General features: G+C 31.9%; 1 protein-coding gene across 1 annotated transcript; it reads left to right on the forward strand.

Moving 5' to 3' along the window:
* The first annotated feature begins 330 nt into the window (after nucleotides 1–330).
* Nucleotides 331–21,355, forward strand: LOC115889640 (serine/threonine-protein kinase PRP4 homolog). Its single transcript, XM_030909687.1, has 11 exons — nucleotides 331–495; nucleotides 548–1,249; nucleotides 4,469–4,997; nucleotides 9,460–9,640; nucleotides 9,699–9,862; nucleotides 10,958–11,046; nucleotides 11,105–11,251; nucleotides 13,928–14,573; nucleotides 20,047–20,265; nucleotides 20,554–20,626; nucleotides 21,243–21,355. The coding sequence occupies exons 1-9, from the start codon at nucleotides 485–487 to the stop codon at nucleotides 20,248–20,250; spliced, it is 2,673 nt and encodes an 890-aa protein (XP_030765547.1). The 5' UTR covers nucleotides 331–484; the 3' UTR covers nucleotides 20,251–20,265; nucleotides 20,554–20,626; nucleotides 21,243–21,355.
* The last annotated feature ends 3,847 nt before the right edge of the window (nucleotides 21,356–25,202 follow it).

The following is a 25,202-nucleotide window of genomic DNA, read 5'->3' on the forward strand; positions in this document are numbered from 1 at the left end:
GTTTTAGTTTGTATTTTTTTCAAACATAGGAAAATTTGTGTCAATTCGACATCATTTATCTACGGATACAGACCCGGATAATGCCAGGATACTCGCATACATTTGCTACTCTTTTTATACTTATTTCTGGCATATATCAGCTTAATTCATTTTTATGCAACCAAATATACGTAAATTTAAAAACAAATGCACATCTTAATTATATACTTATATTAATAAGCTAATAACGTTATTGCATAAATACCCAGCATAGTCGATTAATGTTTATTTATTTTATTAAATAATCAAATACTGTATGAATATGTTGGCAACAGTTGGCCCAGTTGGCAATACAAGAAACTGTCACTAACTGTCAATTCAAAGGGGTAAAATGTCAATGTCAAACTTTTTAATGAAAGTCGAAAGTTGTGAATAAAAATATTGTAATTTTTCCTTAAAGAATTATTGTTCAGGCTTATTATATATAATTCAAGGAATCATACATATGATGGACAAGTAAGATACAAACAATAACTGTTCTAAGTATTCTAAAGTTGTCACGTTTTAGACCTGAAAGGAAACATAGTATATCAAATTCCGAGAAAAATGAAGAAGCCCCACCAAAGAAGAAGCACAAGAAAGAACATAAGCATAAACACAAAAAGCACAGCGCTGAGAAAGGCGAGAAACCGGAGAAACATAAGAAGCATAAAAAACACAAGAAACATAAGCAGAAGAAGGAAGAAAAGACTCAGGACGATTCAGAACGCTATACTCCTGAACGAATAGTTCAAATTACGGATAAAGAAGTGACAAATGGCAAGATCGTTGAGGAAAAGGCAGACAAACATGTTCCTAAAGATTTACCTACACCTACTGAGGTTAATGAGGTTACATCATTTATTTCAGAAGGCTTAACAAATAATACACCCCAATTACTCGAAATTATATCTTCAGAGAACGACAGCATGGATGTCCCGGAACAAGACTGCGACTCTGATGCCATTGACACCAATGTAATTGAAGCAGATATGGATTTGGAGGAACTTATGAGACAGAAAGAACTACTTCAGGCCCAACTAGCAAACGCATATGTAGAAGATGACCATGATGTCGGTGATCAAAAGAAGAATGAGGTAGATAAATCAAAAACCAGTAATGATGACGTGATATTGTTGTCAGATTCAGATGAAGAAAATAGGAAGGTTCGTAAAGATAACTTGAATGTGCAGAGGCATAAAGATAACCGAAGAATTAGAAACAAAGAGAGGTATAGTTTTCTTAATTAAATAATAATAATAATAATCTTTATTTCAAAACATATAAACTTCACAAATTATACATGAAATGAAATAACATTTGCATTTTCTTATAATTTAGACTTTTATTATTTATACCCATGGAATACTAACATTTTAGATTATTTTTAAAAATGTAATAAAATTTTTTAAAGAGTATAGATACTAATATTGTTGATATAGTTTGTTTATTTCATTATAAAATTAAAAAAAACTGTTTAAATATTTATTAAAGAGAACCAATTAATATGATTCCAATATTCAAACTACATTAATTGACTGTTTGCGTTGATTAATAATAATTGCTCCAAATACTAAAAAACTGAATTTTGTATGTGTATTAGACAGTGTGATAAAACGTAACACCTTAAAAATTTTATTTAATTTTTTGACGAATGCTTATTTATTTATAACAACAGAGACTCGTTTTCATAAATTATTGTTATATTGATTTCTGGTTGAAATCCACATTTATTTAGAATAATTTATTAACTAACACAATTAAGTATGTAATTAAATAATATTTGGGCGGAAATAATGGTGGTATATTTAATTAATGGTATACTTTTTTTATAAAGATTTAAATAGTTTCTTTTTGTATACAAATGGGCTAGTAATATTATCGTTTTTAGCACCTGTACATTTTGTACATTTGTTGCTTTAAAAACAATCTAAAATGTCAATATTCCATAGGTATATTGATAAATGAGGTCTAAATTATAAGAAAATGAATTTTCTACAAAAACTTGAAGAGATAGGTAAAAAATGGTATAATACAATTTGATAAACAATTAAATTGTGCATCTGATTCTCGTAAAATATACAGGGTGTTCCATTTAAATTATTAAACAAGTTATTGCCGTTTAAAGCTAGAAATTATTTAAAATAAATTTTTAGACACTCTGTATATCATTTTTATTATTGCAACACAATAACTGATCAATAAATAAAGTTCAGTTAATATTTAGTATTAAAAACTATGATGCCCTGAGAGAAATGAAGCCTTAAAATTTGTACTGCAATTTTACAAAATTGAAAATATTTCGTAAACGGTAAGGTTTAAGTGTGATAAACCTTAATCAAATTTATCTTTATTTCAATGGTAGAATCTAAAAATTGAATAATATACAGGGTGTTCCGTTTAAAAAAACACAGCTATAATATTTTTTAGTTCTCTGGGACACTCTGTATATTGTAAAAATTAGTGATGGGATTACTCAAGCGAAAATTTGCTCGAGTACTCGATTATCGAAATAACCAAGATCGCTCGATTATGAACGAGCGATGCACGTAACGAGTTACGTACGACGATCGCAAGCGATCCTGGAATGAAATAAATGAAAATCCGATTTTAATGTGACATACTCGATAAAAAGCCGAGTGAATTTTCTACATACATTGCAGGTAGCAAATTTATACGACGTTATCTGTTGCGTATCTGAGGCACAACATTTTACGATCTATATCGACAAATAAACTAAAATTGCTCTGAAATAAACTAAATCAAGCGATCAAGCGAATCGCTTGCTACTTACCATTCATCACTGAAAGAATATGTGCCCTGCGCACGCAACTTACTGCTTGGCGCTTGGCGTTAACGAGTACTTACAACAAGCGACGCGACGGTCGTAAACCCGTATTTTTAAATACGAGCGATCGCTAGATTATTGCAATCGTTTACTCGAGTAGTCGATTATTGAAATTAATCGTTTTTTCCCATCACTAGTAAAAATATTTTTAAGTTGTAGCTCTAATAGTCCTTCAACGAACCCAAACTTACAATTTGTAAAAATCGAATCTTCTAGCAACAATACTCCGTGTCGTATGTGGTGAACAACCCTGTATATTATTCTGCAAGCTTATTTTCCAACGCTTCATAAGAATGACTGGCTCTAACTACGATTCTGTTATATGATTTGACAATATTACTCGCAATCGATTATTATACAGACCGGACCACCGTAGTAGTAACATAGGCAGAACCGGACGAATTAGCGTATACCCGTCCGCCGGATAAAAAGCAGGCGAAAAAATGCGATAAAATAAAAATAGGTATCTCGCTACAGCTCTCGTGTAAAATTTATTTTTTAAGTAAAATAATGGATGTTTACGAAGTTCGTGAGAAAATTCAAAATGTAAATTGTAAAATGGTATTTCCAAAATAGGTCTTATCGGGATATACAAACAATTTTTCCACAAACTTTTGTAAACAGGCCAATTCCATCTTTACCTACTATATCAAGTGTTATTAATAATTTTGAAACACATGGGTGCGTGTCCCCACAAAAACACAAAAAGCCTGATGTGTTGATTAATGAAGAACAGGAGTTAAAGCAAGTGTTTGGGCTGGTTTTGTAGGGGAGCATATGATTGGTCCATTTTTTATAAAGGGTAATTTAACTGTTGCAAAGTATTTGGACTTGTTACAGCAGCAGATTATCCCTAGAATTTGTGAGTTATTGGGAGAAAGATTCCACAATGTCTGGTTTCAACAAGATGGTTGCCCTGCCCACAATGCCCGTATTGTTCAAGAATATTTGAACAATACTTTTCCCAACCGTTTAGTTAGTGGACATGGAACTATTTTGTGGCCCGCTAGATCACCAGATCTTTCTCCCAATGATTTCTTTTTGTAGGGTTATGTAAAATCCAAAGTGTATGGTCATAATAGGGCTAATAATCTGGATGAGCTTCAAGTAAAAATATGAGGGGCTTTCCAAACTATTAGCCCTAATATGTTAGCCAATGTCAGACGGGGATTTTAGGACTGCCTAGGCTTCTGTCTAGCACAAGAAGGTGGTCTTTTTGAACACTTGTTATAATTTTTTTTATTTAGAGTAAGATTTTAGTTTTTTTCGGGTTTAGAGAATTTATTTATTTTTAATTTTGGCTTGTAAACACACTCAAATAATAAATATTTAAGTATTTTTATTTTAAATGTTACCTTAAGTGAAGCTTATTGTCACGACCGACCCGTCCAAGCACAACTGCAACTGCGTACTGCCTGACCAGCCGACTAGCCGGCAGCGAATCTCTAGTACGAACGCAAATCGGGTAAACGTAAATTCGTCAGGCAACTTGTTATGTTACTAGTAGCCTGGTCTTCTCTGTATATTAATTATCGCTGCGATGCGATTAGATAGCAGTTTGCGATTTTCTGCTCATCTCTACAATAAATATTTTAATTTCAGAGAAAAGCGAATGAAAGATTTGTTAGAAAAGGACAAGCAGAGGGAAAGAGAAAGGGAAAAGGAACGCGAACGAGCTAGAGAACATGATAGATCAAAACACCACGCCAGGCATCATTCAGCGGAAAGATCGAGAAGTCGACACAACGATAGGATCTCTAGAGACGTTTACGAAAATTCTAGAGACTCGCGCGGCGACTACCAGAGAGATCTCCGCGACTTTAAAAGAGACAAGGACAGAAACCGTAACAGTAATAATGTCGTTAAACACGATAGAGATAGAAGGTTTGATGATAGAAGGAAAATGCAAGAGCGGCCATATGAAAGAGACAGGAGACATCATGATCGGCATCATAGAAAACCGAACAAAGACCAAGATAAGTTTAAGGATTCTTTGAGCGAGGGGCAGACAAAGACCAAAGATGGATCGTCGGATAGTGATGTGGAAATTGAGCTGGATATAGATCTGGAGGAGGAGGATGAAGAAGCAATTATTGAGAAGAGAAGGAAACAAAGAGAGGAACTTTTAAAGGTAAGTCCAGTTTAAAAAAAAGTGTGTGTGCACTATCTTCTTCTTCCTGTGCCTTGTGCTTAGCCGCACGTTGGCGATTGTCTGTACTCTTCATACAATGTGTAGAGTGCCGTTTTCGGCTCTTCGAAATATGGTGGCTGCGTCGCTGATGTTACACCAATCCCGTATGTTTCTTAGCCAGGAATGTTGTTTTCCTCCTGGGCCTCGCCGTCCCTCTATTTTACCTTGTAGAACCAGCTTAGGAATGTAATATTTGTCTCCTCTAAGGATATGGCCGAGGTATGAGACTTTCCTTTCTTTAACTATATTAAGCATTTCTCGTTCATAGCCTGCAGTTCTTAAAACTTCTTCGTTGGTTGCATGTGCGGTCCATGGCACACGTAAGAGTCTCCGGAGAGTCCACATTTCGAAAGCCTCGATGCGGTTCAGGATTCTAGCCTTGAGTGACCAGGTTTCTGCGCCGTATAGTAAGATGGGCCATATGTAGCATTTCACTACCTGTAGTCTAAGTGTTAGCGGGAGACTGCGTGCTAATAGGAAGTTTTTAAGTTTAAAAAATGTCGACTTTGCATAATTCGTTCTAAGTTTAACTTCCTCATCGCAGTCCCATCGTTCATTGATCATGGCACCCAGATATTTAAATCGTGGAACTCGCCTTATAATATTTCCATCCACGGTCAATGCGGTGTTGATTGTAGGCTGGCGTCCTATTACCATAAGTTTGGTCTTGGCAGCGTTGATTTTAAGACCGAAACGATTTCCCATGTCCCCTATCTTATTTATTATTTGCTGGAGATCCTCTAAAGTTCGTGCTAGTATTGCCGTATCATCTGCATATCTTATATTGTTAATTAGAACTCCGTTAATCTTAATTCCTCCACTTTCTCCTTCCAGGGCCATTTGAAATATTTTTTCGACGTATATATTAAAAAGTATTGGTGATCTGATTCTCGTAAAATATACAGGGTGTTCCATTTAAATTATTAAACAAGTTATTGCCGTTTAAAGCTAGAAATTATTTAAAATAAATTTGTAGACACTCTGTATGAGGTAGTATCATTTTTATTATTGCAACACAATAACTGATCAATAAATAAAGTTCAGTTAATATTTAGTATTAAAAACTATGATACCCTGAGAGAAATGAAGCCTTAAAATTTGTACTGCAATTTTACAAAATTGAAAATATTTCGTAAACGGTAAGGTTTAAGTGTGATAAACCTTAATCAAATTTACCTTTATTTCAATGGTAGAATTTAAAAATTGAATAATATATTTTTATTTTGAATAATATATCTTTATATATTAAAAATTATTGGTGACAGTATACAGCCCTGGCAGACTCCTTGACAGACATTGAAGGTGTCTGTGGATAAATTTTTGTTAACTCTTATCTCTGCGGTTTGGTTCCAATATAGTTCCTGTATGATTCTAATGTCTTTGGCGTCTATTCCTATCTCGAGCAGTCTGTTTAGGAGAATATTGTGTTTAACGTTGTCGAAAGCCTTCTGATAATCTACGAAGCACACAAAGACATATTGGCGTTGATCATAACATTTCTGGATTAGTAACTTGATTGAAAACAAAGCCTCTCTGTTACCCAGCCCCTTAATGAAGCCGAACTGTGTCTCTCCGCTTTTTTCTTCACATTTCGAGTATATACGAGCATGCATGACTCGAAGAAAAAGTTTCAGAGCATGACTCATTAGACTTATAAGTCTGTAGTCACTACAGTCTTTTGGAGATGCCTTTTTGGGAATTGTTATAAAAGTTGATTTTAGCCAGTCGTTTGGAATTTTACCCGTATCGTATATTCGATTGAATAGATATGTGAGATGCTTTGAGTTAAATATTTTAAGAACTTCTGCATGCACGTTGTCATGACCGGGGCTTTTTCGATTTTTCACAGCTTTCATAGCATGCTGAACTTCAGATTCAAGAATTTCCGGGCCCGACCAGTCTTCACAATTGAGAGGTTGTCTGTCTTCTCTTTGGTCTTCAAATAATAACTGTGCATAGCTTTTCCATGTGCTGCATAGATCTACTGGGTCTAAAATCAATTTTCCATTGTGTTTTAGGGCAGGTATTGGTGCTTTTTTTGTGATTCCAGTAATTTGTTTGAGTTTTCTATGAAAATTTACAGAGTCGTGCAGAGCATGCATGCCTTCCGCCTCTTGGCATTCTGTAGTTACCCAGTTCTCTTTAGCTTGTAGGCATTGTTGTTTAATAGTTTTATTTATTTCGGACACTATAGTGTGCACTATAGTTGAAGTGAAACTTCTTACTAACAGCTATTAAATTGAAGGATTTGAAGGACATGTTGAAAAAGTGTAGTTTGAAATGTTGAAAAAGTAATAAATTAAAAAAATATTTTTTTACGGGTAAAAATATCTTTTTGCATGTACAAGTAGTTTTGTACATGTAAAAAATAGCTTTTTGCGTGTAACAAATAGTTTTTTACGGGTAATAAATAGTTTTATACGCGTAAAAAATATTTTTTTGCGTGTAACAAATAGTTTTATATGTGTAAAGTAAAAGAAAAATAATAAAATAATTTTTGTGTAACAAATAGTTTTTTACACTTAATAATTTGATTCACTTTCACAAAATTTGTATTAAAATTTTGTTAAAGGGGAGTAAAAAATTGATTTTTTACTCCCAGCGCGCGTAAAGAAATTTCACTTCAAAAAATATTTTCTAGAGGATAATCTTTTATTTTATACGCAAGAAATAGCTGTCCATATTTTAAAGATTATTCAAATACATGTATTTTCCACTAAAATTGTAGTGCTTAAGTAGAACATTGCATTTTTATCATGTGAACTTGAAAAGTTTGGTTTCAGAAATACCATATTATCACAATCTCTACCTCTTGATTTTTGGGTAAAATTTTAAACCTACATAATTCTCTCAAGGATATTGTAGGTAAAAACTCAAATTATTAATTATTATTATTTTATGATAGCGTCTTTTTTAAAACTAATCATACTAAGCTATGCGATATTGCGTATAAAATGTATATGTTACGGTTAAAGTCCGATGTCCGGTTAATGTCGACATTAACACGTTAATGTTTGGGTTAGGTTATGTTTTTCGTTGTTTTGTTACGTGTTATTCTCAAGATTAACCGGATAATGTCGACATCAAGCGGACATCGGACCTTAACCGTAACATATATACAGGGTGAGTAAAAAAAAAATAACCATTTTTGTGGAACACCCATGGAACATCCATTTTTTGCAACTTAACTTTATATTTTAATAAACACCAAGATCGTAAAATTATTAAATATAATGTAATTTATAGATAATTAAATAAATATTTATTCCATATACAGGGTGACGCCACTCATACGACGTGGAAACTGCGAGAAGAACGTCAGCTTGTATAGAAATGAAATGTTGTTAATCATATTATGTAGGTTAATCTAGAGCATTTTTTAAAAATATAGTCACTACTACGGGGTTTCCCCAAAAAAAGTTACACATCAAAGTTGTGTTTTTTCTAATGGAACACCCTATATTTATTACTTGATTTTCGGATTCTATGAGAAAAATAAATGTGGGTTTCATTAATTATTAACATTTTAGTCACAAGTATGTGACTAAAATGTAAGGATTTTGACATATATTTAACATTTTCTAAAAATGAAAAATAAATTTTGAGTTTCAATAAAAGATACCGAAACTGGAATTTACCCAGTATAATCTAATACATATGTAGTTCAAATAACCATTGTACTTTAAATCCAATTAAACTTGACCCGAAAAGTTAGACACGGTACAGTACGTCTGTCCGTTCTGTAGCTACGGGGTATCCGTGAGAGGGGAAACGATATTCTCTCGATGTTTATCGTAAAAAAACAGTCAATGTAAAAAAACAGTAACAGACGACGCGTCCCATCAAAAAAAATTCAACAAATTTGCAAGTAGCTAATAAAATGAGTGGGCGGAGCGATTTGCGGTGACGCACTCGTCAAATCGACGTATAAAATATATTGCTGTTTATTTAAATGTTTTTTGTCCGCATTCCTTTCATAGACACAGATCCAGCAGATGTACTGTAACTAAAAATTGATATTGAACATTGGTCACTTTCGTGTTTTAAATGGAACACCCAGTGTATTATTCCGATATTCAATGAAGAATTTATGTCTCATCGAAATACTACTAAGGTTGCCTACCCCTCAGACAAAGCTTTTCTTAGATATTTTCATTTTTGTAATTAATTATCAGTAGATCTTTGTTTCTATTATTTGAAAAATCTAGGTGGCTGTGATATGCCTGACGATGATTCAAAACCTGACAAAATTTCCTCTTCCGTCATGTGAGAGGCGCCACCTTGTAGATTTGTTTTTGAAAAAAGAAGAATTTTGGAGAATTTGGCGCTTAAAAATCCTTTGGGAATATCACACTTCAATTATAAGTTTCTATAACAATTAAATGTTATATATTTTTTATAGAGACTGGGAGCCAATAATGAGAATAAAGAAGATCCAACACCCCCTAGTCCAAAACAAGATAGTTTACCACAGCTTGAAACTAAAGATGAAGAATCAAAGGACGGTGTTAATTCAGATAGCAGTAGCAGCAGTTCAGAGAGCGAAACAGAAGCTACAGATGATACGCCTTGTAATCACAATGGTATTTTATAACTATTTTATTTATATATAAGTTTAACAAATTAATTATTATTTTTAAGGCAAAGAAAAGAAGCCCATAGAAGAGGATCAGTCACTAACACCACCTTTATTGCCAAATATGAAACAGAAAGAAACCGATAAGAAATCGGAGAAAGACGGTAAAAACAAGAGAGCCGAATGGGACATGTTTGCCGAGCAGGATGTCTTTAAATCAAACACTAATGTAAGATTTATTCTTTACTGACAGTTACATTTAATTTTCTGCAAATGGTTTGCTTATAGGCTTGGTGCATTTCAGTTGATTTCAAAAAATTCCGACCGCGGCTTTGTATACGGCAGAAATCAGAAATTTTCGCTATGTTTTTCACGCCGTCCCGGTTACAGTTGATGTTGATCGCATTAAAATAATATTGAAATAGTGACTTTGTCATAATATTTAAGTATTCTAGTTTTTTGCTAGTGCAGTTATTGAGACTATAAAACACTCAGGTACAAGGTGTGATGTAACGCTGTTTCGGGTAGTAAAAAATAAGTGAAAAAGAATTCGAACTATAGGCGTCGCGTCGTAATGTTTGATGTTGTGACAATTTCGAATGTTAAGAAAATTGTCGAAAAAATGTAACTCGTAAAGGAGAGCGTGATTAGGGCGCTGTTGGGTGCAATAACATTCAATAACTCAACTTTCCCGGATATTCAACTCTCCCTCCCGAAACAACATTTTATAGCTTTATAGTTTCTCACACCGATTTGATCAAAAGCAAAAATGTATTCAAGAAGTTCGACGAAACAAGTGAGTAAACAAAATGCACGTTACATAATCAAAAAATTAAATAGACATATACTATGAGGGGATAAAATATAATTTACAATATTTAATGGTTTACTTTTTAAATTTACCTTCAAAAAATTTCGTTATAGCCGTAATAGCCCCAATTATGACCCCACTAGCAAAACCGGTGATTAAAACTATGCTCGCGTTAGTTGAACTCATCTAAAAATATATTTAAGCTGGAATAATAAATTATAATACATATTAGGCCTTCTGTAGATATCAAAATATTTGCTTTTTTATTTTTATTTTTAGAATTTTTACAAATTATACTTCCTAACATTTTTAGAATAATTATATCATCACACAATCTTCGTACCTGAGAAGTTTATAGTTTCAGCAACTGCACTATTTAGTAAAAATTAAAATATAGCCGGGCAGTTCTGATTTTTACCATACCTAGCGCTGCTGTCGAAATTTTAAAAAAGTCGATTGAAATGCACCAAGCCCATAAGAAACACCCTTTATATTCTACTTGATTATTTTTAGTCTCCCAGTACTATAATAAAATCCAAAGGTCAGGGAGCAGAAAATCCCGCTCTCACAGACAACTGGGACGATGCGGAAGGATACTACAGGTATTTCAAATTGTTTTCTATGACTTTAGTATGGTTGACAATGATTTTTGTATTTCAGAGTAAGAATAGGTGAAATTCTGGACGCCCGGTACATGGTTTACGGTTATACGGGCCAAGGCGTGTTCAGTAACGTTATAAGAGCGAGAGACCAAGCTAGAGGTAGTCAGGACGTCGCAGTGAAGATAATTAGGAACAACGAAATCATGTAAGTAGCAAAAAAGAGAAGTTTTAAAAATACGTATAGTTTAACCAGCGAAAGAGTATAAAGCAATGACAGTTGTCTGTTGCCATTTTAATTCAAAAGTAAATTGTTTATCTCTCCATTTTTGGATGTTATATCTCGAAATCGTCCTTTCTCTCGCTGTACAGACTATTTGAAATTGTTCGAGAACCACACTGGAGCGGTGAGTTCATTTGAACTACTAATATCAATATTGCCGTTTCTTTAAAATATTTTTATAACTATTCTTTTTACCCTGAACTTTTGTGAATTATTAATTTTAAAAAATACATTTTGTTATTTTGTTTGCAGGGTCTCCCAAAAAATAAACAAAGTAATAATAAATTAAAAAATACCCTGAAAACATTATTTTTTTGCCATTGGACATGCTAAATTATTCCACATAAACTTTTTTCTTAAATAATACAATAATAAAACCTCTTGGCGACACTGTACAGGGTGAGTCAAAGAAAATGTTTATATTGTAAATTGCTTTCAGAATTTCGAATATATTGTATATTGAATAGTTTTATCATTACAAGGGTTTTCGGTAACGTTAAGAAGCATTAAAGCTAAAATCATTTTTAGATATACGGGGTGCCTTAAAAATGTGACAGATATAGGTAACAATCTTTTTTAAAATTAGAACTCCATTTATTATTTTATTTTTAGATTTTAGATTTAGTGTAAAATTCTCTAACGTTTTTGTATGTAATATTATGTATTTAAAACTAGTATTTTTTGTAATATTCGATTTTATAAATAGGTACTAGTTTTCGGTGAGATAAAAATAGTCACTAGCGCTATTGATCCTGACGTTCATGGTTCAGAATTGACGAAAGATATTTTTATAGTGATAAATACAAAATATATAGGTAAAAATATTTCATTTAGGTGCTACAGGGTGCTCAAAATAAATTTATGAATTTTTGCTATTATAAATGAAAAAAGTCTTCTCTCTTTTTAAATAGCACACGACTGTATCTGTGGCTCATTAGCATATTTGGAAAAAGCATTTTTTGCGAATAATTTGATACCGCACACTATTTCAGTCAAATTTTCGTTACGGACCGCATGTTATTTCAAATAAACCATATGGTGAAAATGTCAAAAGTTGACATATGATATGTCATTGTATTTAGAGTATTATTTTCTGTCAAATAAAGTAAAACAATACTGAAGGTGCAATTTAAAAATCAAAAGTTGTAGTCATTTCCGGTGAAACAGGAAGTGTCCGAAAACAATTGAATCAATCCTAATTTATGTCATATACTAACATACCAAATCTCGTTTTTTTTAACTGAAAAAATAAATACGTTGTAGGGGTGAGCCACTTTTGAGACGCACCCGGTACGGTCAGTCCGACACTGCAGTTTTAAGGACTTTGAGTGCAAGCAGCCTTTTTCTTTTTGAAATGTCTGTCATTCATATAACTTAATAACACTGTGCCACACATTGTTTTATCTATACTAATATATAAAATGCTTAAGTGACTGACATACTGATTAATCACGATCCTGCTCAAACCACTCAACGTAAGAACCTCAATTTTGGCATGCAGGTTGATTCTAGGGTGTAGAGGTTCGATAAGAAGAGATTTTTCGAAATTCCTGTTCCAAGAGGGTGAAATCACCCCTCAAATATTACAATATTTTTTATTTAAAAAACGGTCAAGTTTCCGAAAAAACGCTTAAACACGTATATTTTATTTTGTTTTTTTTACATATTTTAAGATTTTTCAAAAATGTATACAGGGTGTTTCGAAAAATCTGGTCATTGATTAATCACGATCCTGCTTAAAGCGCTTGACGTAAAAAGCTGATTTTTGGAAAACAGATTGACTTTAGGGTGTAGAGGTTCGATAAGAAGAGATTTTTCGAAATTCGAATTCTAAGAGGGTGAAACTATCCCTCAAATATTAAAATATTTTTTATTTAAAAACCTGTGAGTTTTTCGGAAAAAAACTCTTAAACACGTATATTTTATTTTGTTGTTTTACATATTTTAAGATTTTTTATAAATTTGTACAGGGTGTTTCATAAAATATGACCATTGAGTAATCACGATTCTGCTTAAACTGCTTGACGTTTAAAGCTGATTTTTGGCAAACGGATTGACTGTGGGGTGTAGAGGTTCGATAAGGAGGGGTTTTCGAATCTCAAATTTCAAGAGGGTGAAAACGCCCCTCAAATATTACAATATTTGTTATTTAAAAAACGGTTAGTCTTTCGGGAAAACGCTTGGATAAGCATAATTTATTTGGTTTTTTTACATATTTTGAAATTTTTTAAAAAATCATATAGGGTGTTCCAAAAAGTTCGGTAATTTCTTAACCACGATTCTGCAAACTGCAATTCTGCAAACGGATTTTTCGAAAGTCAAATTGCAATGAGATGAAACTACCCCTCAAATATTATCAAGTTATATAATAATATCGCCATATTGTTTTTTCTCATGCTGACATAAATGTGGGAACATTTTATCCAGTTTGTATGTTAATGGAAATTCTTGCTTTGCTTTATCATCACCATTACAAATGATTAATTCGACGCGAAGTCGCTGGTACACGCTAGTATGTTTTATAAAAGATATTGGTTATTTGTATTAGGAAAATAAATAAAAATTATGTAAGAGTTGTATCCCTAAATACTATTTTTTCAGGCACAAAACCGGACTTAAAGAACTGGACATCCTGAAAAAACTGAACGACGCCGATCCCGAAGACAAGATGCACTGCCTCCGCCTCATCCGGCACTTTTTCCACAAGCAGCACTTGTGCATGGTGTTCGAGCCTCTGGCCATGAACCTGCGCGAAGTCCTCAAAAAGTACGGCAAAAACGTCGGCCTGCACATCAAGGCGGTGCGCAGCTACACGCAACAGCTGCTCCTCGCCTTGAAACTGTTGAAGAAAACCGGGATTCTACACGCCGACATCAAACCCGACAACATTCTGGTCAACGACAGCAAGCTGGTCTTGAAACTGTGCGATTTCGGCTCCGCTTCGAAGATCAACGAGAACGAAATCACGCCATATTTGGTGTCGAGGTTTTACAGGGCGCCGGAAATTATCCTGGGAATCCCCTACGATTACGCTATAGATATGTGGAGCGCCGCTTGTACCATTTACGAGCTGTACGCCGGAAGGATCCTGTTTTCGGGAAAGTCGAACAATCAGATGTTGAAGTTTTTTATGGATCTGAAGGGGAAGTTTCCGAATAAGGTGATCAGGAGAGGAGCGTTTAAGGATCAGCACTTTGATTCGAATTGTAATTTTCTCTATCATGAGATCGATAAGGTTACAGAAAGGGTAAGTTGTTTTTTTTTTAATTATTAACATCCTCTATTATTTTTACTTAGACTATAAAATTCCTTTTTGAATAATGCATTACTAAAATATGTCTATACCTATGTGGCGGATTCATCTCTTCAAAAAAATCCTTTATGGGTATTTCGCCACTGCACTGCAAGAAAACCTACAAAATAGAATAGTTATTTTTTGTACACACTTCTGTATTAAACCTAAACGGACACTGCTTGTTAGAAGTTTTGTTTACAGTAAAGTTATAAAAATTTGCCTAACAAAGAAAAAAATGCTTAACGTTTCGGAAAGTCTATCTCTTTCCGTCGTCAGAAGCAAAAAATACAAAGTAAGAATGCAATAAAGAAAAAAACTATTTAAAATATTTAAATTCAAACTTATGAGAACACTTTAAAAAAAAATATGTTTTAAACACTTTAGTTTTTTTAAAGCAAATACGTCTACAAGAAACCGTTGACGTTCTGTTAAAATAATATAATATAGTTCTGTTATATAAAAGAAAAGAAATCTTATGTAAACGTCGTACAAAATAAAAACCGTTGCATGTCATCGACCACGTGCTTTTGAAAAATTTACAATATCTAAGATCTATTAAAAAATCTAAAATAAACTTTAAATTGTTAACAGTTTTAAATAGTTTCAAGCAGCACTGAAAAAAAATATTTTTAAACAAAACATTTTTTTTTTATTGTTTAAAACGAATTTTTATGGTTTTAAAGAACATTGTAAATACAAAGTAGAAAATATGTTTAAAACACTTTTACACTCTGTTTTAAACCATATCGTGTTGAGTAATGATAAAGCCAAAGGACAAAACTTAATTCGATTTTAGAAACCGTAATGATGCTCCTCCAAGTAGTAATACAGAATTAATAGTTTATTTAGACAATATTAAGTTGAGCTGATTACTGTTTTTTATTCCTTTTGTATTATAGTTGCTTTTTTATTTTGAAAGAGTTTTTCTCATTTTTTATTGAAATAAACACCTACACACCAAACCTATTTAATACTGTGTTTTAAACAAATATTTAAGACAAGTAATGGTGTTTTTTAAAAACATTGTTTTAAACATTTTGTTTAATTAATATCTTTTGTTTAATTAATATCAGTCTGGGTTTCGGGCTATTCAAAATATTATCTATTATAAAGAGTGGTAAATGATTATAAAATATATAGGCAACTTTTTGAAGTATTTCAAGAATTAATAAGTATTTTCCATAGAAGATTAGTAGGTTTTGTTTCTCAAAATAAAAAAACTCACTTCACTGGTCTACTTTAAAATACATTATTATAATATAACGAGCCGTTATTGTCCCTTTCTTTCTCAAAATATTGTATCAGATGGCACTAATTCTTGGCACCGACTATTAAAAAAACTAGCAACTACTACACAAAATATTCTGAAAACAACAGTTTTCGATCGATAGATAAAGGTTCTAAAAGATACAATACACACGAGACACAACTCTCAACTAACGTTCAGAAAATTCTGGCAAATATCAAATAAACGTGGCACCGCTGCAACCGCTTCCTCGGCGTTGCCAACACAATATCGAGTGGGAGATAATAAAACTCATTGAAAACGTCCCATAAAGGCCATATTTGTGTAGTGGTAGCACTGCACACATTTATTAGCCTAATCGATAGCCCGCAACGGTTTTTATTTTGTACGACGTATAAATCAAATGTATTAAAAAGAGATAAAAGATTTTCTATGCGGTATTGCCGGATTTTGCATCAAAAGTTCAAACCGCACAAGTAGGCGTTTATGGAAAATGTTGCATCTAGGGTTGGAACCTTATTTTTCACAATTAGTTACTTATTTTACTACAGATGTAATAGATTATATTTAGCTTAGATATATTATCTGCATTTCAGTTGTATACATGAGAGTTTTTAAAATAGTTTATTTTTTTCTACACAAATTTTCCTACAAACGTAAAAACCGGCAACGCTGTATGCCGCTTTGATTTTGTCTCTCTGTCAACCGGTCATTTATATTATTCTCTGTCTTACACGTTAAAATCCAGACCACACTTCTAAAATGACCAAATCGGTATATTGATAAGTATACAGGGTTCGGCAATAGTGCGTCAGGCATCTGTAGCTCATAGAATAAAAATCTTGGGAAATTTGTTTAAGTGCAGATCCAAAGTATATTATGTACTAAAATGTATTTCAGCAAAATATTTTATCTTCTATAGGGTGGCTCAAAAAAGTAGCAGTGGATCGGGATAATTTTTTTTTAAATTGAACAACCTGTATATTATTTCATTTTTGGCTCTCTTTTAGATCAATTTACATAATCCTAAGATATGAGTAAATATTAGAGATGAGCAAAACTGCGATTTTCCAATCGCAGTTGAAACTGCGATTGTGATTTATAAATCGCTGCGACTGTAACCTGCGATTGCGATTTTGATATTTTTAAATTGGTACGCTGTAATCTGGGAAGCTCAATCCCAAAATTTCTAATAAAAAACAGAATAAATAGCGGAATAATTTTTTTTAATAAGAAACTGTTGGGTGTTTTCTTGATGCTATGTGCCTTTTAAAATTTGTAGTGCGTGTTTTTATGATATTTTGCTGCACACATATTGCACTTAAAATTTTCATCAATTACCTACCAAAAAAAATCCACAAATAACTTAGTTTCCTTTTTTTAAACATTTTTGATTAGAACAGACCGAATAAATTTAAAAGGGAAATTAAAAATACATAAAATGTTCAAAATATTCGAATGTGCTTTTAGACAGTAGGTATACTAACGAAAAATTTATTATAAAAAAAGTTGCCGCCAACCTTAATTCAGATAAGTAGAAAAAAAAACTGTTTATTTTATCTTGTTTTCTTTTAAAAACATTTTCTTTATATGTAACTCAAAAGAAGCCGACGCCGACGGCTTTGATATGGCCCGTCCAGTGCAAGTGCAAACTTTCGAACTTTTAGATAAATAAAAGGACAATATCACATTTTATATTTAAAATTTCTCTAAAATGAAAAAACTGATTGTAAAGGATGTATTTAAATTAACATAGCAGCGGATCCACAACTGTTAGTATATTCAGAAAATTATATTATATTATGGACTGTTATAAAAATGTTTATAATAATATAATATATAACAAAATATAATAAATAAAAAGGGATGTTTCTTTTCCGTGCTCTATATCTTCTAGTAAATAAAGGATAAAAATAGATAATTTTTTATAATTTGAATCCAAAACTGTCCTTATCAATCATTTTACCTGAATCATTACCGGGGAGCAACTGTAACTATAATTAGTCATAACCGAAAACAAGAATTTTTTAACCTTCTCAATCCATAATTATATTATAAATCTGAAACTATTATCAAAATTTAAAACTAATTAATTATATATATTATGCGGTATATAAACATATATAAGCCTATTTTCCAACGCTTCATAAAAATTACGGGGCCCTGATTGCGAATGTGATTTTGCGATCTAGTCTAGGCCGATGTGTTGGGAGCTGCGAACGAAAATCGCAATCGCAATGCTGGGATGAGCTGCGATTTTCGTTCAGCTCCTCGTTCGCCTGTCCACTGCCGTGTTGAAGACGCGCCGCCGCCGGCCGGGGCGTACGAGAATCGCAATATTGCGATTTTCGTTCGCAGCTCATCGTTCGGCTTCTCAGAGCCGTGTCGATGCAACGCCGGTGCGAACGAAAATTGCAATGCTGTGATTTTCGTTCGCAGCTCTTCGTTCGCGTGCCCACTGCGATTGCAAATCGCAACTGGTGTAATATTGGTTGCCTAAAAATCCAAAATCGGCAGATATATGTTTCAATCGCAAGTCGCAGTTTGCTATAGAAAGAAATCACAGGTTGCGATTGCGAATTTACAATCGCTGCGATTAAATCGCAGTTTGCGATTTTCTGCTCATCTCTAGTAAATATATTTCGATATTTGCTGAGATTGTAGTTGATAAATATTTAGAAAATATATACAGGGTGTTTCAAAAAACATGTACCATCTCTCGTGGGGGCATTCCTCAAGTAAAAATAAGATTTATTTTTCATATCAACATAGGTCCGATTCTGCTTTGTTTCGTAGCTACAGGGTGTTAAGTCTTAATATTTTTTCGATTTATTATAATTTTCTTCCAAGTACTTTTAGCGTTTTGACTGAAATTTTGAGGGTAAAAATGAAAAAGTGTCGATATATTCACCAGGGACGTGCATATATGGGTTATCACTGGAATAATTTTCTTATAAATAGCATGTACGCCACTGACTTTTTTTCTCTTGTTAGCGAAATAGTGTAAGTCGTTTAATGCCAGTTAAAAGATGTCTCTTGATATTTTGTCGATTTCGGCCTCCTTGATGAGATAAACGCAATTTTATTAATTTGCCTTGATCCAAGTCTAATAACAACCTTTAAAAAAATTTAATATCATTAACTTGCAAAAGTTTTAAATAAGTACTCATTGATTCCTTATCAAAAAATATAAAAAAAAGTTCCTATAAACATGGGTATGGAAACGCATAGTTTTAGAGTTACAGGGTGTTAAAAAATTTTAAAATTAGGTTTTCTGTAATCTTAAATACCATTATTTTTTTATTTGAAATTGCTGTAGGTTGAACTAACAGTAATACAAACTAATAGCAATAATATTTAATAATAAATTAGGTAAAATATATAATTTGTTAATTTTATTTTAATTTTAATTTTATTAATTGCGATTAATAAAATTTCGTTTCATCAAGGTGGCCGAATTCGACAAAATACCAAAAAATAACTTTTAATTTGCATTAAAGGGCCTACACAATTTTGATATCAAAAGAAAAAAGTCAGTGGTGCACATGTTTTTTTTTTGAAAAATATTCCAGTGATAACGCATATGCACGTCCCTGATGAATTTATCGACACGTCTTTAGCATTAAAATATGTAGTATACTTATAGTAACTTTCACCGTCAAAATTTCATTCGAATCAGTAAAAGTACTTGGAAGAAAATTATAATAAATCGAAAGAAGGAAGACTTTAACACCCTGTAGCTACGAAACAAAGCAGAATCGGACCTATGTTGATATGAAAAATAAATCATATTTTTACGTGAGGAATCTCCCTACGAGAGATGGCACATGTTTTTTGAAACACCCTGTATATTTTTCAGCCTTATTTCAAATACAAGTACCTGTCCTGAAATCAAAACTATATTAGATATTTATTTCAGATGGTCTAAATTTACTTTGAAATAGAGCTATTCAAGAACACCCTAGTTTTTTCAACAGATACCTCTATAAAAACCGTTTTGTCTTTCTGTTAAAATTTCTTACTTTAAAGTCTTGAAAAAAACTTGTATCTACGTCATAGAAACCCTATCTACGTCATATTCATTAAAATACAGACCAACAATTTAGAATGACCAAACCGATATGTTTTGTAACTTTTAAATAAGAATTTTTAGGAATAGTTATTCAACGATTTTTTTAGGAAAAGGTGGTGGTAATGACCGTGATCAAAGTAAACCGAGATCTGCAATCGGAACTGGTAGCAGGTCAGGCATTGCCCCCCGATCAGCTCAGAAAAGTAGGCCAGTTAAAGGACCTTTTGGAAAAAGCCCTTTCCATAGACCCAGCCAAACGGATCAGTCTCAACAACGCCCTAACCCACCCTTTCATCCAAGACAAGATTTGATAGTGCACACAGGAGGTAAAACCCAGGGCAAAAAACTAAAAAAAAACTGAAAAATTGTGTTAATTCATGTTTAGAATATAAAAAGCAAACGAAACAAACACTCTCAATGTTATAATTATATAAAATGAAGAGACACTTACTTGTAGGGTAAATTTTATTAATGAAATTTGAATATTGTCCAAGTTGGTGTTGAAATAAACATATTTTAAAGCAAATCAGGCTCCGGATTTTGTTATTTGTATTTTTCCTCGATGTACGGATCGACCTTTTTGTACTATAAACGATTTTTTCTTTATTTTGCAGAATGGACCTTTTTGGCGTTTGGCTGTGATAAGTATGTGGGATGTTTCTACCTAAACTGGCCTTAGAACTAAAGGTAGTTTATAAAGGAACAAGTGATTTTATTTTTTGAAATTATATTGGGTTGATTTTTACTCTCTTATGAAAATGATTCAAAGCTGTCTCAGTTTTTTGAGTCGTTTTCGCTCTTATACAGGGTGTTATAGTACATTTTGTTCTAAGTTTCTTAGCAAGCCTTTTACAGAGTGTTTACATCTATTTTAGAGAATATCTATCTTTGTAAATATTGATTTTAAGTAAAATGTTTAAATTATGAGTTGAAAAAGTTTATTAATTTGTGTTGAAATGATAAAAAAAAACATCGAAACTGTCAAATTTTCATGTAAATTACAATAAAACTTAAATATTAATTTTTGACAAGTTTTGTGGAAATGTTTAATGAAGGCATATAGACACTGGTCAAGCATAAATTATCATCGTTATCATATCAGAGGTTATCTTGGCGGCGATTTTTTTTCGATCAAATGGTATTACTGTTCATTCGTTCCTGACGAAAATATCAAATACAAATTTCTGTTAGATATTGGCCGTAATTATACTACACCCTGTATAAACATGTTTCTTAATTTATATTTTATCTTTTGTTTGGTAGAATTAATTAATAATTCTTCTATTTTTATTATCTTTTTCAGAAACCGGTAATGTGACTAAAACTTCTTGAAGATAGGCCCAGAAAACAGGCTAAGTATCATATTTGTACACTTCAAAAATATTAAGGCATTTTTTCTTTTAGGGATGTCAACAGAAAAAAAACAGGGTGGTCCAGTGTTCCGAAAAAGGTCTATATCAGGATGTTTGATATTTTTACCTCAAAAGTGGCTCAACTATAATAGCTGCAACCCCTATAACTTCTTTATTTTTTCAGAGAAAAAAACGAGATTTGGTATGTTAGTAGTATATGACATAAATTAGGATTGATAGACGTATTCAATTGTTTTCGGCCACTTCCTGTTTCACCGGAAATGACTACAACTTTTGATTTTTAAATGGCAACCTCGGTATTTTTTTACTTTATTTGATAGAAAATGACACTCGGAATAGAATGGCATATCATATGTCAACTTTTGACATTTACGCTTAAAAAAATCGTATTTTAAATTTCAATCTAGTGTTAAAAACACTAATTTTTAATCAAGGATCCTCCGAAAAAAAATAATTGTCTGTTGTTTTTCGTGTGTTGCCCTGGCCGATTAAAAGATGCTCAAATCGTATTTTTAATCATATTTCAATTTTTTCAAATGGAACGAGGGATTAGCATATTTAGGAAAAGCATTTTTTACAAATAATTTGGTACCACACATTTGGTATTTCGAGTCATATTGTCGTTATAAACCTCATGTTACAATTTACCATGCCATATTATGTGAAAATGTCAAAAGTTGACATATGATATGTCATTCTATTCAAAGTGTCATTTTCTATTGAATAAAGTAATAAAAATACCGAGGGTGTCATTAAAAAATCAAGAGTTGAAGTTATTTACGGTGAAACAGGATTCAATACAAAGCACTTGAATACGTCTATCAATCCTGATTTATGTCATATACTAACGTACCAAATCTCGTTTCTTTATCTAAAAAATAAAAAAGTTATTAGAGGTGAGCCACCTTAAAAAAATAGTTATTTAATATCTTTTAAGAATTGGATAAAGAATTAGAAAGCTGAGAACCGTAGAAAGAGTAGGTATTGGTATATGTAGTTACTATAAGTGCTACATATTTTAATGCTAAAAAATGTCTGAATGATAAATTTATCAGGGACGTGCACATGGGTTATCACTGGAATATTTTTCAAAAAAAAAAACATGTGCGCTACTGACTTTTTCTTTTGATATCAAAAATGTGTAGGCCGTTTAATGCCAATTAAAGTTATCTCTTGATATTTTATCGAATTCGGCCTCCTTGATGAGATAAACGAAATTGTATTAATCGCAATTAATAAAAATAAAATTAATAAATTATATATTTTACGTAATTTATTATTAAATATTATTAGTTACTTACTATTAGTCCAACCTACAGCAATTTCAAATAAAAAAATAATGCTATTTAAGAGAATTACAAAAAACTTAATTTTTTTTAATTTTTACGTGAGAGATGGCACATGTTTTTTGAATCACCCTGTGTATACCTAGTACAATATTTAAATATTAAAATCGTAATCGCAGGTTAGAGTTGCAGCGATTTAAAACATGCAGTCGCAGTTTCAATTGCGATTGGAGTATCGGAGTTTTGCCCATCTCTAATATTTACGTTAGAAAAGAGCTAATTTCACTTCAATTATATAAAAACTTCTAACAAAATATAGTCATCCACTGAATTTATTCAGTTCACTAAAATCATCAGACGACAAAAAACTTTTGTCTCTTTTTCGTTTTTGAGATAAAAAAACAAAAACTACTTCGTTCCTGGGACAACATAATAAAAAATTATAAGTATTATATTCATAGGGAATAATAATAACAATTTTAAGTAAAAAAAATTAAAGTTACTTGCCTTTATTTTTATAATTTCTAAGAGGAAAATAGACTATTAAAATTGAAAGAAATTAAGTATAGCCCAGTTTTTAGGAGTTTAAAATTTTCATTATGTGTCCTAGAGACATGCGCTATAGAATGTGATATCTTTTATGAACAACTTTTATCTGAAAAACGAAACATGATAGGGAAAAACGTTGGAATAAATGAATAAAAAGATTATATTCAAAGGAAAAAGCTCAAAAGACCAAAAAGGAGTATTATGTCAGTGGCGTACTTTATTCTAATTAAGGTTAAACTAGCCTTTTCCTGTCGTAAATTCTACTGGCAAAAATCAACAAAATCAACTCAGAAAATTAAAAAAATATAAAAAAACGATTTATTTTTAAGTTTAACACCCTGTATATTAAAAGGGAAGCATTTCAAGAAATAATTTTTTATCAGTACATCTCATATTTACAATAAAGAATATAAAATACATTCGGAAGTATAAGAAGAAAGTCCAAAGATCTATAAATAAAATTGGACGAAAAATACATGGGAGGGTGGTAACCCTTTCGAACATGTAGAGCATTAGAAAGTAGTTTGTAGAAGTTGTTTTATTTATAATAACTACGATTAATATTATGCATATTATTAGATCGCACACTGAGATTTCAAATTCACAAAAAAAGTTAAAATTAATATTTTTAAATTGCTGACCTGGATATTATTTATTTGAATCTTTCAACTGGCTCGATTTTCCTTATTCAATGTTAATTAGCGCTGATCAATATTGTTCCGATGAATATAATCACATTCAATAATTTAAAAAACCAAAGTCGGACCTGAAATTATTTTAAATAATAGTTTTGTTGTTGTTAAAGGTACGCATAACAAAACAAAAGTATAAAGTGTGGCATATTGTACTCAGAAGACCGAGTTCTTTCAAAACCTTAAATAAAAATGCAGATCCGTATTTAAAAAAAATAAGTTCGCCTCTGTATCTCACAAATTATCAGCTAATTTGAAAATCTAAAAGCACTATTAGATAGCCCTAATAAAGTGACTGAGAATGTGCAATTAGTTTTTTGATTTTCTAAAAAGTAAAGACAGGAAAAAATAAGTGATTTAAAAAAATCGTTTTTTCTAAAAAACTTTAATCCTTCAAATTATTAAATATTTTTTTGATGGTATTTTGGTGAACATTCCAAAGCGGGCAACTTTGCCCTAATTTAACCATGTTCGTATCTATTACAGTTATCGAGATACCAATGCTCGTAAAGGAAACGCCACAAATGTTTGGGAGTGATTCATCGCTTGATGAAGTTAGAATCGACACGCACGCTATCATTTTTACATTAAAAACGTAAATTTTTACCGCAGACGTAGGTTTTTAAAGGCCCGGTCTAATCATCTGCCTGCGCTCCTCCTACTTATTCTAAAATGTTAGTGTGATTGACAAAGACGACACTATATCGCGTTTCTTTGATTGATTCGTTTTTGTGCGTCAGTCCATTGCCAATGGGGCATTCCAGTTTATATTTATAACCAAATATATGTTTTCACAAGACTTTGACAGTTAAAACAAACAAATTACAACAGATTATATATTGATTATTAAATGACTTGAAACACCACGGCACTGGAATTAAGTTTTATGTGACCTTGAACAGATTAGTTCACATGGTAGCGACCGACGAATCACTCCCAAACATTCGTAGCGTTTACTATACCCCGAATTTGTAACACCCTATATTTTAAATATATCTTATTTTAGTAAATTCGTTTTGAAAATCATATTTTTATAAAAAAATTAATTAAAAAATGTTTATGCTTTGCGATTTTATATTTTTGAGAGATAAATTTTTTGTTAAAAATTTAGTCTAAAAATGGTCAATTGCAAAGGGAATTTACGCTATATTCACCAAGTGTAAAATTACCGCATTCCATTTAAAAAAAAACTTTAAAATTAAAAATTTTAAAAAACAGTAACAAGCATTTGAATCACCCTGCGTATGTTTAAAAAAAATTGGGGTGGAGATCTAAAATAGAAAACCTGACATAGAGCTTTCTCAGAACGCTAGATTAATCTAATGTGTAGGGAATATAAAATTCGATAAAAAAATAAGCCAGG

Source organism: Sitophilus oryzae, unplaced genomic scaffold, assembly GCF_002938485.1.
Source record: "Sitophilus oryzae breed Bouriz unplaced genomic scaffold, Soryzae_2.0 scaffold_817_pilon_pilon, whole genome shotgun sequence".
In the NCBI taxonomy this organism is placed as follows: domain Eukaryota; kingdom Metazoa; phylum Arthropoda; class Insecta; order Coleoptera; family Curculionidae; genus Sitophilus; species Sitophilus oryzae.

Bases quoted from the DNA above. Each gene is read 5' to 3' on its own strand.
- LOC115889640 (XM_030909687.1), top strand. The intron at 9,863-10,957 runs GTAAGATTTATT...GATTATTTTTAG, and splicing joins TCTTTAAATCAAACACTAAT to TCTCCCAGTACTATAATAAA. The intron at 14,574-20,046 runs GTAAGTTGTTTT...CGATTTTTTTAG, and splicing joins TCGATAAGGTTACAGAAAGG to GAAAAGGTGGTGGTAATGAC.